We start from the raw sequence: 19,276 nt of genomic DNA on the forward strand, positions 1-19,276 counted from the left end.
CTCTAATCTATCATCTCACATTCATCCTCTATTTTTACATTTATATTTAAGTTAGTGTTGATCCTTTTTAGTTTGACATAACTTCCGAATTCTTTTCAGTTAATTCTTGTTAACTAACTTTTAACCGATCCATGTTATTTTTTAGTGTTAAAAAAGCATGTTTTTTCATCAATAAAAAAATCACAATAAACAATAATAAAAAACTAAACTTAAATTCTCAAAAAACATATTTACATTGTACCACTAAATCTCTGTAATTTAAAAAATGAGTTGAATTTAGGCTTCGTAAAACTCAATTTAATTAATTTAGTCCATTTTCACTCTTATGTGCACGAACATAACTTTAAAAAATATATAAAGTGGGCCATACATAGTGTCCAAAATATCAAGTATGGTGAAGTATGGGCACATGTTAAAGTTTTCTTTTCCTTTTTTTTAAGAAAAACTATCAGTTATATTAATTGAAGCTAATAAAAATACTATAAGAATAGTCAAGTTTGATTTTGCACCCACAAAAGAAGTGTAATCTATACAATTTTAAGAATTGGCTATCTATTAAGCACAGAATTTAGATATTTATGCCTCATCAAGTGTGTAAAATAAAAGCAAATTCATAGTTTTAAACCCAAAAAAGAATCAAATGTATTGCACTTTAGTATTATTTCTTTCTCGACTTCATATAAATATCAGAATCAGAAATTCAATTACTCAATTAGCTTGACGAGAAGTTCATACTCCTTAATTATATATAGTGAAATCATCGTTGAATATCACAACCTAAACTTTTGAAAATCTTTAAGTAGACATGACTCTATTAAAACCATCATAACTTACTTGAAAAATCCATGTAATCTTATAGTGACATCTTGACGTGCAATTCCATTAAATATTAATTAAATAAATTTGTAAAACTAAGTCAATTTTAGTTAGAGTAATTTGTTTGCATTATTAACAAATAATAAAACATTGTATCTACTCTCAAATTTTGCGTATTTGAGGACAATATACAATTAAATATAAAATTAACTTTTTGAGAATAACTATTTGGTACAAACTAATTTGCACGGAATATAACAAATTCATAGTTTGTTTTTTTATGAGTGGTTGATATAAAAAAATTATGCTAATACTAATTAAATTGTGTTAGATAATATTTTTTAAATATTTAATGTAAAAGTTAATAGCAAACTTATTGTAATGACCATTTGTGATCGATTGAATAATATAATAGATTATTTATTCATAAATTATTTATTTGTTAATGAAAATAGATTGGTGGATGCTAAATGTCATTCAACACCTAAAGAGGGAAAGAAAAACAAAGTATGATAAATGATATATGTGATGTGATAGAAAGTAGGGATAATCATTAACTAATAAATTCAATAAAAAAAAATAGGAATACCAAATTTGATTAAAAAAATTAAATCAGAAATAATTAATTTTTTTATTAGATTGGATTTCATATTAATCCAATCCAAACCAAACTTATACATATGTATTGGTTTCATTTGTAAATTTATGATGATACTCATTTTTACATTTTATTTGTTATATACTTGTAAAATTATCATATAACTTCTACTTGCCTATTAAAAATATATTTGACAGAATATAAAATTTTGCTAACTATTTGAGTAATAAATGTATACAAATATAACTGCCAAGTTATTTAAATTTTTTTATTAATATATCTGAAAATTTATTTTACTATGAGTTATATAATGAATTATAGATGAAAATTTTGATACTTTAAATTATGTTTTATTATGTTAATTATATAAATTATCATTTATTTAATACTTTGTTAAAAATATAAAATTAAGACTAAAATCGAAAATAGAGTCAATCCAAACTGCTTTGGATTTTAAATCAAATTGATCGAATGGTAAATTATGAAAAATTAAATGATTAGATTAAATATTTCTTCCTTTAAAATCGATCAAATTGAATTCTTGAACTCCTACCTTATTAAAAAAGAATAAGATATAAAAATAAAAATACTAATAATTAAATCCCGTTGATCTAACTATCTAAGTGAAATTTAACTCGAAACATTAAAGAAAGAGTTTAAGTTTGAGTATTTTTAATAATAAAAAATATAATTAAAAAGAAATTCTATTAAAGATGTTCATCTATATCTTACAATAATAATAAAAAAAATCAAGTATTACGAAAGATAAATATTTGACAATAATATTGTTAACATATTGACAAGTGTATTAATTCATGTAAATATTTTAATGATAAATATGTGTATATCCTTCAAAGGATTTATGCAATAATTGAAACAAATCACTAATTATACTAAATTAAACTATTGAGAATGAAAATTTTAATTGATTGTGAAAATAAAAAAAGTGCATAAACACTGATAAATGTTATAAAAAATCTTTTTGATATTTTTGAAAATATTTGGAATGCTAAAAAATGATTTTAACACTAATGAAATATGTTGAGATTTATCCACACCAAACTATTTTCTCATGTTTATGAACAAGCGTTAATTCAATTATAAGTTCAAAAATTGTCATTCAACTTACAAATATACTTAAACTTTAATTACTTACAAGTTTAAGTTTAAGTTTTTTAACTAGGTTATTAATTCGTTACATAACTTAACCAATAATCCAATTTTAAGAACAAGAGTTTTTGAATAACTAATAACATTTACTCTATTCCAAAACATAAACATCATTAACTGCTTTACTTCATTTCAAAGGTTTACAAGCATTTTTTAATGACTTTAAATCCACAAAATCAAGTTAAGGATAATGAAACCATAACAAACATCAAGAAAATAAGAGAGCAATAATATTGAATAATAGTTGGGATTAATAACTTAGAATGTGTATGGTTACATCAAATTTTAACAAGGATAAACTTAACTACGTATAAACATGGAGCACAAGAAAAATAAAGGAAGAAACTTGATCTTGAAATCATGAAAGCTCTTCTAGCAATCCCACACATTTTAATAAATATTTTTCAATGATAGGTCATAAACCTTTTGTCTCTTCTTACTAATAACATGTTAGCACTTTTAGTGTCGAGCATGGGAGTAAGATGGATAATAACAAAAATTAACCTCTAGAACTGTATTGTTGAACATGAAATTCCACCCTTAAAGTAAAAAATTGAATTATTCTCTAAAAGGTTGTTATTGAGCATGAGATTTTACACTTGGCTCCAAGTCTTGGTTAAATTTCTTTTTCTCTCTTGATACTTCACCAAACTTTCCACTTGCTTCTTTCAATGTTTACCATCATTTTCTTTCTTATCTACAAATTAACACAAAAAAAGTTTGTAAATTTCTTAAAAATGAGTTATAAACTAAAATGAACTTTTTACCAATTAAGAAATTTTTTGGATTAAATAAAAAGTTTAAATAAAAAAATTAAAATAAATACTTTAAATTATACCACAAAATTAAAGAAAATACCACACTTATCAAGTATCATATAAAAAAAAAGTTGCATCTGCTTATCACCTTCTTTACTAATCATGAAAGTAATATTCCATATACTCATTGCAAGTTCGGTAACTCATGGTTTCGTGCACTATCTTTTCTCAAACATTTTATAATGATGATAATAGATTAGTTCCATATTTCTCAAACATTCTATGGTTGCTTGCGCTAGTCTCTGCCTCTGTGCTTTGCATTAGTGAATTTCTTTAAAAAAAATAAATTTAAATCTAAGCTAATATAAATCTTCTCAAAATCATGTTGGACTTGATCCGCATCCTTTTGTAGTTTCATTATTCTAACATATTGTATCATTTTTATTGTGATTCACACCACTATGGAAATTGTGAACTGCTATCAAAGATGGCCATGAATGAACAAATAACAGATTCATTCCATAGTGAAATGGTGAATGGACCAACCAAATAAATGATAAGAGAGAAGCACTATCAAGCATGAACCAGAACTATGACTTGGAGTTCACCGGCTATAAAAGTAAGGGATAAGCGACTTTGGCCCTACATGACTATTTATATTTTAATGCCTCATGATAAGACACCAACCCACCAATAATTGAATTTAGAAGATAATATAAGCAAACAAAAGCGATGCTTACCATTAATAAGAAGCTATTTAATTGAATGATGAGATCATTCCGTTACTATATAGGCAGAGCCTATTCCACACAAATTTTATTCTTGTTCTTCTTGTTGTAGAATTAGATTTATGGCTCTTAGCTGTATTTCCTCAATTCAAATCCCAACTCAGAAATATGGATCATTTCTGAAGCACCCAAACAAAGAATTTATGTCCAAACGCAGCTTTGCCCCGCTGAAAAAGGCATCAGTACTGAGGATCACAGCATCCATCAAGAACAAGGTCAATATGTTCATCTTTTTCTGTCATTTAGATTCTATTTTATCTTTGATGTTTACCTACCCTTATTTAAGCCGAAGAAAGGTACTCGTAACAGATACTTTTGGTAAGTTAAGTTCTGTTAATTAGTGTCTGTTTGGCCTCTATTGAAACAGGTTTACGAAGATCTCTCTCAGGGCATAGTATGCTACGAAGATGAGCACGGAGAGATAACTTGTGAAGGGTATGATGAAGGGCCTTGTTTTCAGAGAATTCCAGAGCCTACAAAACATCCAAGGTACCCAATCTTGTATTGTATTTAACATCATAAACAAAAAAAGAAAAAAGGTTTTTTTACTCCAAATTTGTACTTTTAATACTTATCTGACAACAGAGGTTGTGCTGGATTCAGAGATGCCCAGATCACCAATCTTCTTCTTCGACAAAGTTGGCTTCAGATTGTGAAAGGAGAGAACTCGAATGATGCTGTTGAAGGAAGTTTGCAAAAGGACTTAAACTGTAATGGCTTTAACTCCTTCTGCTAATTACCTTATTCTGATCTTTTCACGCTCAAAGCAACATATACAGTGTATCAGAAATTAAGGCATGAATATCACAACATATACTATGTGAATTGGAATTCACATATGACATGTGCAGAGGGTTTTGTTTTCCTAATGCTCATGCCTCTTGCGGGTTATAATTTGTACGGGTTCATAATGACAATGCTTTTCTTAATTGCCTTTCCTTTTCGACTACTTGTATATTACTATTATAGACTATCTTATCAGGTAGAAAATTTAAAGGAAGATGATGATGAATTCCTGTCACAAAGCACTAAATTTGTCTGTATGTCTTTGTATTCTGAAAGAACAAATATTATGATACTGGAGACATGCAGTTGCATCATTACTAATTCATTATTTAATAATAAAGACAAATTCAAAAAGCAGAAGAAGGGAATCGAGGGCAAATACATATATGAGAAAAGCTCCTGCAACTAAAAAAGGATTCTAACTTGCTGGATTTTAAAAATGATCTTCAATAAGTTACAGTTCACTTTGTTGCTGTGGATGTGGTCACTAATCTTCAGTCCCTCAAATAAACACCCCAAAATCCCAAAACAGAAAGAAAATCAGCCACATCAAAGTATGAAAGAAATGAAATGGATTATGGGTATAAAACTTTTGTGAAAGTATACTTTTATATCTTTGTGAACTTTATTGATGACTTGATCAGGACATGACATTGTTTTAGTGGTAAAAATAATCGGTATAAAATTTTGTATTCTTTCGTTTTACTTTTCTCTTTTAATCTATTCCTTTACTAATTGTGCTTGTAAAGAGTTGTTATAATTTTTAATACACATAATTCAACTTTATCGTTTTTTTATCGTTTTTAAAATTTTAATGAATTTTAAATAAGAATAAAAAATTGTCATACACTATTTTGGTGTAAAACTATTTTACATTGACAACAAATTAAAATTTTTAATTCGGCAAAATCAAATAATATTGTTTTAATGAAACTAAAAATAAAGGAACCAAAATTTTCTCTAATTTGTCAAATACCTTTTTAATCTATAAAATCTAACTTAATATATATAGTTTGTCCAGGTATACGTATATTGGGAGGGTTACAGATCCGCTGCCACAAGGAATGACTAGAGTTTATAGAACCTACAAGAACTCCAATTAAACGGGTTACAACTTACAGTGTTAATCTTGGACTGGACAAGAATCAATAACACACTCAATAAATAGAAAGCAACACGAACAAGTCTGCTTGCAAAATATATAACCAGTTCGGAGTCCTAGTTGCTGAGGTAAACTTTTGGTTGTTAGATAAGCTTTTCTTATATATATAACATGTTTATACTTTTTCTAAGCAGTTAAGAAGAAAGAAACTATGTTGCGGAGTTGACTTCGGAGAGGATGTTTTGACAATGGTAGTTGAGCCAAATATAGATCTCTCTCTCATCAAGAGGCTTGTGGTAGCATAAGGCCTCATTAATAGTCAAATGTAAGTATACTACGTTTTAGAAGTCTTTTTAGATTGAGCTTTCTAAGAATTGAGAGAGACAAAAATGAAGCAATAATATCCTAACAAGTTGTACAAGCACCATCTCAGCTGCGAAATCCAGCTTCAAGGTTTATAAGTGCCGTCTATGAAAAGGAGAAGGGTTGACTGTGTTCAATCTCAATAAGGTTTTGCTGCGAAGCCCAACAATACAAAACCACAAGGAAATAGAGTGAGGAGATTTAAAAAAGAAATGAAAAGATGAAAAATAGAATAAAAAAGTAGTAGAAATTATTAAATAGATTAACTATCAAATATTTATAGTGTTATCTAATTATTATATGATATATATATATATTTAAAAAATTAATTTTTAAAATAAAATAATAACACTTAATTACATGTAATATAAAGACTAATTACAAATTTAATAATTAAAGACTATCTAACATTTTATTTGAAAATAAATGTTGTGTTTGTGAAATAGAAAAAAAAAATATTAATTTTAATTTATTTGAGTGAAATAAGTTTATTAAAATTGAAATATGTGAATATATATAAATAATTGATTATGTAACAATTTTTGTACACCACGTCTTTATGTTTTTGTGATTTTTTTTAGACAATGTTGCCCACATTTTGTCACACTTTCACTATCGCATACATTTACACCTTTTTTTATCTCATGTCAAACAATTCGTGTGATTGTTTTAAAGTCACAAAATTTATTGAGGATGTATGCAGATATATAAGTAATATACGAATCTGAATCGATCCAAATCAATTCAATAAGTTTAGATAAGATTTTTCCTATGTTCAGGTCAGACTCAATCCAATCTGATCAAAATCAAGCATTGTACCGATCGAGTAACGAATTCTGTTTTCAACCCATTATCCGACCCAATTCGGTCATATAGAATAATAATAATAATAATAATAATAATAAATATTTATAATAATAATAATAATTATTATTATTATTATGTTTGAATGATCAATTGTTTAAGACGATACTCACTATCACTCTTACTTAATAATGAGGTTTGTGTTTTAGGTTGATTACATTGTAACAATATAATATATTTATTTTAAATTTTATTTTATATTAATTAATATTATTTTTTTGAGTTGATAATAATGTAAAAAATTAATAAATTTATTTTAGAATTTAGTTTGTATCATTGTTTGCTATATAGGTTGATAATATTGTATTTGTAATAATGTATCAAATAATTTATATCTATTTTAAAATATTTAAATTTTTACAATAAATAAATAATTTATATTGACTTGATTAACCTAACTCGATTATCAGGTTAGATTGGGTTGAATTTAATTTTTTTTTTTTTTACATAAACCCAACTCAACCTAATTCGTTAAATTTTGATTGAGTCAGGTAATGGATCCATCCAAATCCGACCCGACCCGACACACTTACACTTGTAAAATTTATACCAATACCAATTCACTCCTTCTTTATATATTTATATATATATATATATATATATATATATAATTTTGATTATTTAAATACACTAAAAAAATCTATGAATAACTATAAATAGATCAATAAAATATATATTAATTAATATTTGTACTATTTGAACAAGAATTGTTATTATTTTTTCAAGATATTGTGTTAAATAACAAGCTATTGAAGGATATTTTTAATCAATAGGTTAACATATATAAAATCTTATTAATAATATAAAAAAAAGAAGTTATGCAATAATTTTCTTTTCTTAAATGCTCTCAACTCTCTTTTCTCTAAAATTTCTTCCAACAAAACCATATAAAAAATATTATATTATATTTCTTATTAATATATTAAAAAAATAAAAAAATAATATTATATATAACATTGACATATTATATAAAAACATATAAATCAAAATAAAAAAATTGAATAAATATATATTATTGGAAAAAAAAGGGCTAAAATCCTATTTTGGTCCCTTATAATAATTCTTTGTTTCAATTTAGTCCCACTTTTATTTTTGGTCTCAATTTGGTCCCTAATAAATTAATTGGTCTCAATTTAATCCCTAATAAATTAATTAGTTTCAATTTGGGACTTCCGTCCAAATTATTTAAACGGAATTAATTATGTGGTCACGTGGATGCCACGTAGATGCATAGGTGGATGTCACGTGAATGCCACGTAGATGCCAATTTTTTTTAAAATACCTGGAACCAGAACGGCCCGTTCTGAAACCAGAACAGGCCATTCTGAAACCAGAACGGACCGTTCTAGTTACACTTTTGGTGTGTTAATTTTGCATCCGGAGCGGCCCGTTCCAGGTGCAAAATTTACACACTAAAAGTGCAACCAGAACAGGCCTTTCTAGTTTCAGAACGGGCCGTTCTGGTTCCAGACTGCTAAGCATAAACGATCAATGATTATAGTTCACGGTTATGAATCATGGAAGGAAAAAGACCCAAGGTACAAAACATTTCAAATACTGAATTTGGTAATATTATCAATGGAAATTGATAACTTCAATTGCTAAACACTTAGGATATACAGTGTATTATTAAGGACAATGCAATGTATCACTAAAGACAATGGTAGCAGATTTTATTTCATTTCAAACTGGAGTGAACCACTTACTATCAAATTGACACTATACAGTAAAGGATGAAATGACATAGTATTTTTCCTTGAAGTCATTAACGATGTACCCCAACAACAATAACCTGTTCTTGAAGAAGTAGAACCTGAAGTAAAGGAAGAGGATACACAAGACTAACATTTCACCACAACCATATGTAGTGATAGATCTAAGTTAATCATAGTGGGGGCACTTGCCCCCACTAAAATTTTTTTCATTCTTTTTTTTATATATAAAATATTAATAATTTTATAAAATAAATATTATTAATTATATTTTTATTATGTTATTATATCTAATATAATAAATATATTAATAATTAATTTTATTTTATTGTTTAATTGTTTTTTATTTTGTGGTAAAAAAAATTTACTTACTTCAAGAGTAAGTCTTGATAGATTTATTCTATTTAATAATTAATGTTCTATATCAAACTTTTAAGAATTTAATTGTCAAATTAAAAAGTTTTTCATGTATAGATCAAATTTATAAAAAATTTTAAAAAATTAAAAATCATATGATACTTCGTTAAATTAATTCAAATTAACATATAAAATATTTTTGCTTTAAATGAATGTAAAAATTTAGAGGACACTAAAAGAAAATAAATTAATAATTTTATTATGTTTATCCTATTAATTTTTATCATTTTATTCCTCTAATTTTAAATAAGTTGCAAAAAATTATAAAGTGACACTTAAGTATTTCTTCAGTTAGAAAGAGAAAAAGAAAAAGTTATTACTCTATTTATAAGACAATTGTATTTTATAAAAATAAATAATTTTAAAATTTTTACCATAAAAAAATATTTTTCAAAATTGTTATATTTTTTAATAAAATTAATAAAGAATATTTTATTCTTAGTCTTGGAACGGGCCGTTCTGAATCCAGAACGGTCCGTTCTGAATCCAGAACGGTCCGTTCTAAAACCAGAACGGCCTGTTCTGGTTTCAGAACGGGCCGTTCTGATGTACTGGTGGTGTGTTAATTTTGCATTTAGAATGGTCCGTTTCAGATGCAAAATTAACACACCAAGAGTGTATCCAGAACGGCGCGTTCTGGTTTCAGAACGGGTCGTTCTGGTTCCAGGTGTTTTCGCAGAGTTTGGCGTCCACGTGGAATCCACGTATGCATCTACGTGACCAATAATTAACTCCGTTTAAATAATTTGGACGGAAGTCTCAAATTGAAACTAATTAACTTATGAGGGATCAAATTGAGACAAAAAATAAAAGTGAGACTAAATTAAAACAAATAATTATTATAAGGGACTAAAATAGGTTTTTAGCTATTTAAAAAAAAATGATTCGGTGAGGGAATTAGTGAAACGGTGCCGGTTTAAAAGCAGATAGAAAGAAAGAAGGGATGGTGGTTGTAAAGGAAATTGAAATTGTGAATGGCTAGAGCAAACCCTAGTGAATAAAGATAGGCTGATAGCGTTTCTTTACCCACAAGAGAACATTGGGCGAATTGAATCGAATTAGTATTTTTGTGTGTGTTGTAGACGTAGTGAGAAGGATGTGGTGGAGATCGGCATCATTCATCATGGACAGACAGCAGAACGAAGCCGCTTTGAAGGGGGAATCTTCCCCAAACCCTAACCCTAACCCTAAGATCTCTGCCTACTATGAGACCAGAGCGGCGCATCACGGCGTCGTCACCAGCGACTGGCTGGCCCAGGCCCAGGCCGCGATTGGGCCGGAGCCTGACCCTGAACCCCAACCCAGGCCTGATCCTGAGAAGCCCTTCAGTGTCATCGACGAGTTTAACAATTGGCGGAAACAGCCCCATTTGGCGGAGGCGGTGGCGGCGATTCGCGCCTTGGCCGCGGTGATAAGGTGGAGCGAGGCTACGACGATGATGCAGCTGGAAATGGAGTTGAAGAAGGCATCCGATTCTCTCAAGTCTTGGGATGCGACCTCTATCTCTCTCACTGCGGGATGTGATCTCTTCCTGCGATACGTCACTCGGACTTCTGCTTTGGAATACGAAGACTTCAATTCCGCTAAATCTCGCTTGATTGAGCGCGCTGACAAGTTTGGGGAAATCTCCTACAAGGTCACTCTCAACACTCTTCCCATCGCACTTCTCCTTTCTTTCCTCACACTTGTCTTTTGCAGGCCCGCAATGTTATTGCAATGTTGAGCCAGGATTTTATATTTGATGGATGTACAATTTTGGTTCATGGATTTTCCAGAGTTGTCTTGCAAGTCCTCAAACTTGCAGCGCACAATAACAAACTATTTCGGGTCTTTTGCACAGGTTTCCCCCCTCTTCTTTCTACATTATTTCACCAATTTTAACACGATACTCATTCATATTTAGTTCCAAAATCTTTTAATTTCATGTTTTCTTGATTTTCTTTCATCAATATATTTAAAACAGAGAAAAGCAGTCAACCTTGCTCTGCGTGATTCTGCTGATAATTTGGTTTCTGTTAATCCCATATTCTTGATTGATACTTAGAAACATCTGCACGTATTGGGATAAAGCTTGGTTGTTGATATTGCCTGTGAAATTTGGTTTCAAAATTTTGACAGTATAATATTTGTTCATCAGTGATCATTTAAACTCGTGGAATCTGTATATTTGGCATCTTCATTGTGACTGGACTTTTATAAATTTGCAGAGGGGAGACCTGACCGAACAGGATTGCGGTTGGCCAATGAGCTGGCCAAGCTTGACGTTCCTGTGAAACTTCTAATAGATTCTGCTGTCGCATATACTATGGATGAGGTGGACATGGTTTTTGTGGGTGCAGATGGAGTTGTCGAAAGTGGGGGCATAATCAACATGATGGGGACCTACCAAATTGCATTGGTTGCACATAGTATGAATAAACCAGTTTATGTCGCTGCTGAAAGTTACAAGGTATATATATTTGCTACACTGGACGTTATGTTAATATGCACTCATCCTTTTGACAATGGTAGTTATATTAATTAGGAATATGTTGTATAGTTACATGGCTTGTTTGTGTTGCTCTGCAGTTTGCTCGTCTTTACCCTCTTGACCAAAAGGATTTAGCCCCTGCTATACGCCCTATTGATTTTGGCGTACCTATTCCATCCAAGGTTGAGGTTGAAAGATCCGCGCGGGACTACACCCCTCCTCAATATCTGACTCTGCTTTTCACAGATTTAGGTGTTCTGACTCCATCTGTTGTTAGTGATGAGCTCATCCAGCTATACCTATAGTTGTATCCATGTATAAATTTTGACCTGTTCTTTTAAAATGTTGCCTTCAATTCAACATCATGTCTAACAATTACGTAGTTTTCGTATCAAGCATTGCGTTTCTTTGTGCAACAAGTAATTTGTTAATTCTTTGATTGAATTTCTAAGCATAAGGAAAGTCCGCTAAGTGTGAGGAAATGAGAATAGAACTAGATTCCGTTTTGGTCAAGTTTCCGTTTGTAACATGGTTAAAAAATTAAAAGTGAAAGTTCTTTTTACTAAAAAAGTGTTACAACTGTGTTCTAGTTCTGGTTTTCGAAGGATGATAATTTTTACTTATTTATTTTTATCGTTATTTTTATACTTTTAATTTTTTGGGTCATTTATAATCAAGCTTATTATTTATCATGGACAGCAGACGCTGAACCTTTTTCCGATTGCTATCGTTGTACGTTCTATGATTTTCATAATTATGGGGCATAAATTAGTTTAGAGCTTGTTGACTTCCAAGTTATCTCAATTAGACTACTAAATTAAATTGAATAAATTTGTTTGAGTTGAAGTAATTCATTTACATGTAATAGTATAACTTTGTATTTATTTCCCCACATTTTATATTATAATAAGATTCAAAAGTGATTTTACTATGATGGCTGGTTATGTTATCGACTTGAATACTATCAAGACTCTTGAAGAGCTTTTAAATGTCGTGAACTGCTTAAAGAAAATAATTTGAAATAAAGAATGTAGGAAGAACAGTTACAGGCAAAACGATCTATGCCTAGGATTATTTTTGTTCTAACCTCTAGATATTTAGCATAGGTAAAACTCTAATATTTGTATTAATAATTATTTGTTGTAAGTAAAATTTTAAAAGTTGTTATATAATTCACATAATTAGCAGATAAATTGTCTCTAGATCAATATAAAATAGATTTTTCTCATAAATTTTTAACTTGTGAAAATTTTAATCTATTATTATAAGTCAATTTTCTTATAGAATATAAAATTTTATCTAAAATTATTGAATATGAATAATGATTTTCTTTAGACTCCGATAAAAAGAACAAAGAACTTCTTCATCCTGAAATAACATATTTCAAGACAATTGAAGTATTGATGCTTTTCATTATACTTTTTTCTCCCCCTTAACCATGGTTGTTCTCTATTAGGTATTTCTTGATGAGGTTTAATGAAATAATATTTTATAACATATCAAAGATCTATTTTTATTTTCTCATTAGATTTTTGCTCCAAAAGATTTTTATGGTCAAGGTTTTAATGAGTTACATTCCTAAGTAGTAGAAATCCAAAGGGGTAATATTATGAAATGCATTATGTGAATGTCCTTCATTAATTAAACTTAATTTGATTTTTCCAAATAAAGATATAATGTGATTATTTCCTTTTAATAAAAATATAATCTTGAGATGATATTATAAATAAATACATATAGTTATTAATTTCCATTACTATTTATTTTATGTTTACTTGTATAATAAATACATCCTATGTGAATTAAATAAGATATTTTTTTAAAGTTCATTTTTTTCTCTCTCTTTCTTCACTCTTTTCTTCTTATCTGTTTTAGTGTTTGTCTTTTGAGAATAAAATGTATTGCAAGTGTTAATAAGAATAACATTATTCTTCCTTTTATCATGTTAACAGAGGATCTTGTTTCCTTTTTTTTATACATATTTTATTTTCAAGACAAACAAATTATACTTATAAATGTTGACAAAGATTCTCTAGAAATAGTCATTTCATACTGGAACAATTATGAACCTCTTTAATCCACGGGGTATTGGTGTAATGTAAAACTATATTGCTTAATGTAATTTAAATTCAATTAGTCAGTTGTTTGTTACAAGGCAATCCAACTCCACCAGTATACAATAACTTGGAACTTAAGCAGTTATAATATCTTGAAGTGGGTCTTGGAGATTCCATGTCCAAAACTCGTGATCCATAATTTGCGGTAGTTCGTATAATTGGTGGACCCAGTGCAGTGTGCAGGGGCAGTTGCCCTGTTCGGAATCGGAACCTTGTTTATTACAGGATCACGCGTGCTCTTTTATTAATTCACCTGCCTCCATTAATTTCTCTTTTATATTAAATCTCAAACTCATCAAAATTAGTTTTCACCCAAAATACTTTACAATTATCTTTAATTCATTGTAAACCACTCAAGGGTCAGGTTTCAATTCATTGTAAAATAAATTCATTAAAATGCACAATATTTTTTTTTAATGAATTCTTCATTAACATTTATAATTGTTATAACATTATTACATTTTTACTATTTACTAACTAACTATTTAGATATTAGTGCAGGGTTAGTCTTGTCAAAACATCTTTTGTAGAAATTTTCACACAAATTCACTCATAATATTAGTCACTTAAAGTCATGTTTACTTATATTTTTCTTATATGTCATTATATAATTGTATTTTTACCTTCTTTTTATTTTATATCATTATTGTAGTATTATTAATATTTTTGAAAACAATAAAATTTTATTAAATTTTTCTAACTATTTTACTAATATTTTAATATTATTTTATCACTCAATTAAATATATTTGGAACATTATAAACATGAGGTAAAAGTATGTTTATTGATATATTCTCTCATTTTATCATAAATTGAAAAGTATCTTTATTAATATTTTTGTGTAATAAAAGAAGCGAAAAATACTAAAAGTGTCTTTAAGACGAAACTTTGCTTAAATAAGTTACAGTAACATTAAGTGATGAAGTTGCAAAGTAAAAGAAGCAAAAATTAAAAATAAGGGTAGAGAGAGAGTGAGTTTCTCATGTTGTTATTTATCAAAACTATTTTCAAGATCAATTTGTTGTTTTTGTTGATACACTTAAAGTTATAGTCTACAAGTAATTTTGTATATATATAATTGCAGTCTTATCAATATCATTTTGGTTGTTAAATTTGAATTTGCTAGCATTTTATTTTTAATCCAAAACGATAACTATAAACAATACCATAGAATGCAACAATAGCAACAACAGGTGTCTATCTTTCATGACAATAGAATTTAAATTTATGATAATAAGCACAAAATAATAAACACATAGTAGATAGAAATTGAATAATAATAATAATAATAATAATAATAATAATAAGCATTTTTAATGATGATAAATTGCATATATGATTTTGTAAATTGATTTATATTTTTTTATTTTGATCAAAATTGGTCTTTCTCATTAACATCATTCACAATTATTATGCATAGGATGAGCTTTAATAAGATCTTATTTTCTAGTTCTAATTTTTTTTATATTTTTTTATATATTATTTAAAATTGTGTATGTATATATATTAAGTTATTTTATCTTGTATTTATAGTAATATTTTTTATGTTATTAAAAATAATATTTATCATAGTGCTAAAAGTAAATTAAAATGCAAATTTTAATATATTTTGTTTTATCTAATGTAATGGTACTGCAAATTTGACGTGGGTTATGTCTTTATTTTTAATTCACCTTGTCAGGATTAAGGTATTTGCGTGATTGAATAATAAATGACTGATATATGTCGATTTTATATTTCTTCCGTTTTTTTTAATAGTTGTTTAAGGTTTTGCACGGGATTTAAAGAAATTATTAATATTTTAATTTTTAAAATATTTATTATTTATTTTCTTATTTTATTTTTTATTTTTTATATATTTTTTTTATATTTTTTTTAGACTGTTGAACTACAATCTATTCCATTAATTATTAATGTATTGATTACACTGAACTGTAACTTACCGTATTTAATTATACATATCTATGAATTAATGGTTATAGTTAAATAGTCTTGTAAATAGTTGTTCCTTCTTTTTGTTTTTATATAGTATTTTTTTGGGAACATATTGCTCTTATAAATGTACATTAATTTTATATGAGTAATTAGAAAAAATATGTAGACATTAAAATTAAATACACACATTATTTAGTAAACATGTATTAATTATCAAAGATAAAAATAGAGAAAAAAATTAATAAGTCATTAATTTTAATAAAATAATAATAAAAATAATAATAAATTATGACAAAACGAATATAAAAAAACAGAGTGAATAGTGTTAATAAAAACTTACATTGAACTAAATTCAGATAGAGTTTACGACATCCATTAACACAATTGTATTTACACATCTCTTGTGTCAATTTAGTTGACATCGTTACAAGTTGCGATGCATTGTTGTTGTCGTTAATAATTTTGCTTTCTGCCTCTGGCTAAAGTCTAAAGTCTAAAGTGTAAGAGGCTAATCTCCCATTCTGTCCCATAATTAGCGCTGTAACAGTGAATCTATGTTTCTGTGCACCCACACACGAGTGCTCCCACACGGTGTACAGTACTTTTTAGTATTTTTTAAAAAAAAAAAAAAAAGGTGTGATGGGAATATATGTAATTAATTGTGAAGTGGACAAAGAAAGGTGAAGTGGAGATGCAGTTTTGAAAGGGACTAGCAGCATCACTGGTTTCACTTCACTCACTCAATGGCTTCTTCTCCCTCGTACGCTTGCATCATCATTCTGCTCTCCCTCTCCTTCTCCTTCTCCTTGGTGGTCACAGTCACAGTCACAGTCACAGCAAGAGAAAAGCAAACATTCATAGTGCAAGTCCAGCAAGAAGCGAAGCCATCCATCTTCCCAACGCACAGGCACTGGTACGAGTCTTCCCTGCCGGACAAGGCCTCCATAATCCACACCTACCAAACAGTCTTTCACGGATTCTCAGCAACCCTCTCCCATGCCGAGGCACAAAAGCTGCAATCACTCTCCCACGTCATAACCCTCATACCCGAGCACCTGCGCCACCTCCACACCACGCGCTCCCCTCACTTCCTCGGCCTCAACACCGCCGACACCGCCGGCTTACTCAAGGAGACCGACTTCGGCTCCGATCTCGTCATCGGAGTCATCGACACCGGCATCTCCCCCGAGAGCCAGAGCTTCAACGACCGCGATCTCGGCCTCCCTCCCCCCAACTGGAAGGGCCAGTGCGTCGCCGGAGAACACTTCCCTCCCACTTCATGCAACCGCAAGCTCATCGGAGCCCGCTACTTCTGCGCCGGCTACGAAGCCACCAACGGCAAAATGAACAGCACCCTCGAGTATCGCTCCCCCAGAGACTCCGACGGCCACGGCACCCACACCGCCTCCATCGCCGCCGGAAGGTACGTCTTCCCGGCCTCCACCATGGGCTACGCCAAAGGAATGGCCGCCGGGATGGCTCCCAAGGCTCGCCTCGCCGTCTACAAGGTCTGCTGGAACGCCGGCTGCTACGACTCCGACATCCTGGCCGCATTCGACGCCGCCGTGGCCGACGGTGTGGATGTGATCTCCCTCAGCGTGGGGGGCGTGGTGGTGCCCTACCACCTGGACGTGATCGCCGTGGGGGCCTTCGGAGCCAGCGAGGCTGGCGTCTTCGTCTCGGCCTCCGCGGGGAACGGAGGCCCCGGCGGCCTGACGGTGACGAATGTGGCACCCTGGATGACGACGGTGGGTGCGGGAAGCATAGACAGAGATTTCCCGGCGGATGTTATGCTGGGGAACGGCAGGGTGATTGGCGGCGTGAGTGTGTACGGTGGACCCGGTCTGACTCCGGGACGGCTCTACCCGCTGCTCTATGCGGGTTCTGACGGTTACTCTTCCTCTCTCTGCTTGGAAGATTCGTTGGATCCCAAGTCCGTGAAAGGGAAGATTGTGGTGTGCGAGAGAGGCGTTAATTCAAGAGCCGAGAAAGGGCAAGTGGTGAAGAAGGGCGGAGGAGTTGGCATGATTTTGACCAACGGACCCTTCGACGGCGAGGGTTTGGTTGCCGACTGCCACGTCCTCCCCGCCACCTCGGTGGGCTCGGCCGCCGGTGACGAGATTCGTCGATACATCTCTCTGGCCTCCCCACCCACGGCAACCATAATATTCAAGGGCACTCGCGTTGGGATGATGCCAGCGCCCAAGGTGGCATCCTTTTCCGGCAGAGGGCCTAATCCCGAGTCAGCCGAGATTCTTAAACCGGATGTTATAGCCCCTGGGTTGAACATTCTTGGCGCATGGCCTAACACAGTTGCACCTTCTGGGCTTGCTTCCGACTCGCGTAGGAGCGACTTCAACATACTGTCGGGCACTTCCATGGCATGCCCTCACGTGTCTGGGCTGGGTGCATTGCTGAAAGCGGCCCACCCGGATTGGAGCCCTGCTGCAATCAGATCTGCGCTTGTGACTACTGCTTACAGTGTGGACAAGGAAGGAGGGCCTATGGTGGATGAGTCTACTGGGAATGTTTCCTCATTGTTTGACTATGGGGCTGGGCATGTTGACCCCCAGAAGGCCATCCACCCTGGCCTCATTTATGACATCTCCACCTACGATTATGTGGATTTCCTCTGCAATTCCAATTACAGCACCCACAATATCCGAGTCATCACCAGAAAGGTTGCTGAGTGCAGTGGCGCTAAGAGGGCTGGGCACGCTGGGAATCTCAATTACCCCTCTCTATCCGCCGTCTTTCAGCAGTATGGAAAGCACCTCATGTCCACTCACTTCATTAGAACCGTCACTAACGTTGGAGACCCCCACTCCGTCTATAAAGTCACCATTGTACCTCCTCCCCACACCGAGCTCACCGTGGAGCCAGACACGCTGTCCTTCAGGAGGTTGGGCCAGAAATTGAACTTCCTCGTTAGCCTGCAAACCATGCCGGTTAACCTTTCCCCCGGGAGTTCTACTGTCAGGACTGGTTCCATAGTTTGGTCTGATGCCAAACACACCGTCACCACTCCCTTGCTTCTCACCATGCACCAACCTCTCTGATTCATTCTAAATCACTTCTATGATATCTTCTATCTACGTCTATCAACCATTTCCCTTTCTTCTTAAATGTAAATAAACTCAAGCTATATCCTATATCCTTCTTTCATGTCTCTAGAAATTGTAGAAAGATTCCATCCACCTTTTCTTTAATGTTTTCCCTGTCTTCCTACTTCACTTTGCTTGGTCAAAGATTTCCTACATGTGCACACACACTAATCTTTTATCTTATGCATATCAATCTTTGTAGGCCAAACAATTTCACCCTCTCATAATGACAAACAAGACAAATTCCCATTCATATCACCGCCTCTTTTTTCTTCT

General features: G+C 31.8%; 3 protein-coding genes across 5 annotated transcripts; all 3 read left to right on the forward strand.

Moving 5' to 3' along the window:
• The first annotated feature begins 4,084 nt into the window (after window positions 1–4,084).
• On the forward strand, window positions 4,085–5,230 carry LOC109797659 (uncharacterized). Of its 2 annotated transcripts, none has more exons than XM_020357763.2 (3): window positions 4,085–4,345; window positions 4,498–4,619; window positions 4,716–5,230. In XM_020357763.2, the coding sequence occupies exons 1-3, from the start codon at window positions 4,193–4,195 to the stop codon at window positions 4,864–4,866; spliced, it is 426 nt and encodes a 141-aa protein (XP_020213352.1). In that variant the 5' UTR covers window positions 4,085–4,192; the 3' UTR covers window positions 4,867–5,230. The 2 variants fall into 2 exon arrangements, with proteins under 2 accessions (XP_020213352.1, XP_020213354.1); XM_020357765.2 differs by having other exon boundaries at window positions 4,088–4,345; window positions 4,734–5,230.
• A 5,074-nt stretch (window positions 5,231–10,304) lies between these two features.
• On the forward strand, window positions 10,305–13,037 carry LOC109796889 (uncharacterized). 2 transcript variants are annotated; one of them, XM_083066179.1, is made up of 5 exons: window positions 10,305–11,010; window positions 11,073–11,214; window positions 11,582–11,823; window positions 11,943–12,175; window positions 12,824–13,037. In XM_083066179.1, exons 1-4 carry the CDS (start codon window positions 10,471–10,473, stop codon window positions 12,147–12,149), a joined length of 1,131 nt encoding a protein of 376 aa, XP_082922305.1. In that variant the 5' UTR covers window positions 10,305–10,470; the 3' UTR covers window positions 12,150–12,175; window positions 12,824–13,037. The 2 variants fall into 2 exon arrangements, with proteins under 2 accessions (XP_082922305.1, XP_020212321.1); XM_020356732.3 differs by lacking the exon at window positions 12,824–13,037 and having other exon boundaries at window positions 11,943–12,263.
• Window positions 13,038–16,271: 3,234 nt separating this feature from the next.
• Window positions 16,272–19,253, forward strand: LOC109797837 (subtilisin-like protease SBT1.5). The gene has a single exon (XM_020357983.3). It carries the CDS (start codon window positions 16,640–16,642, stop codon window positions 18,953–18,955), a length of 2,316 nt encoding a protein of 771 aa, XP_020213572.1. The 5' UTR covers window positions 16,272–16,639; the 3' UTR covers window positions 18,956–19,253.
• Window positions 19,254–19,276: the final 23 nt, after the last annotated feature.

The sequence above is a fragment of the Cajanus cajan genome, chromosome 11 (genome assembly GCF_000230855.2).
Source record: "Cajanus cajan strain Asha chromosome 11, NIPB_CcT2T_4, whole genome shotgun sequence".
Classification (NCBI taxonomy): Eukaryota; Viridiplantae; Streptophyta; class Magnoliopsida; order Fabales; family Fabaceae; genus Cajanus; species Cajanus cajan.

Excerpts from the sequence above, each read along its gene's own strand:
- LOC109797837 (XM_020357983.3), top strand. The coding sequence starts at position 16,640 with ATGGCTTCTTCTCCCTCGTACGCTTGCATCATCATTCTGCTCTCCCTC.
- LOC109796889 (XM_083066179.1), top strand. The coding sequence starts at position 10,471 with ATGTGGTGGAGATCGGCATCATTCATCATGGACAGACAGCAGAACGAA. Across the intron at positions 11,011-11,072 it reads TTGGGGAAATCTCCTACAAG|GCCCGCAATGTTATTGCAAT; the intron begins GTCACTCTCAAC and ends TGTCTTTTGCAG. Across the intron at positions 11,824-11,942 it reads TCGCTGCTGAAAGTTACAAG|TTTGCTCGTCTTTACCCTCT; the intron begins GTATATATATTT and ends GTTGCTCTGCAG.
- LOC109797659 (XM_020357763.2), top strand. The coding sequence starts at position 4,193 with ATGGCTCTTAGCTGTATTTCCTCAATTCAAATCCCAACTCAGAAATAT. Across the intron at positions 4,346-4,497 it reads CAGCATCCATCAAGAACAAG|GTTTACGAAGATCTCTCTCA; the intron begins GTCAATATGTTC and ends CTATTGAAACAG. Across the intron at positions 4,620-4,715 it reads GAGCCTACAAAACATCCAAG|AGGTTGTGCTGGATTCAGAG; the intron begins GTACCCAATCTT and ends ATCTGACAACAG.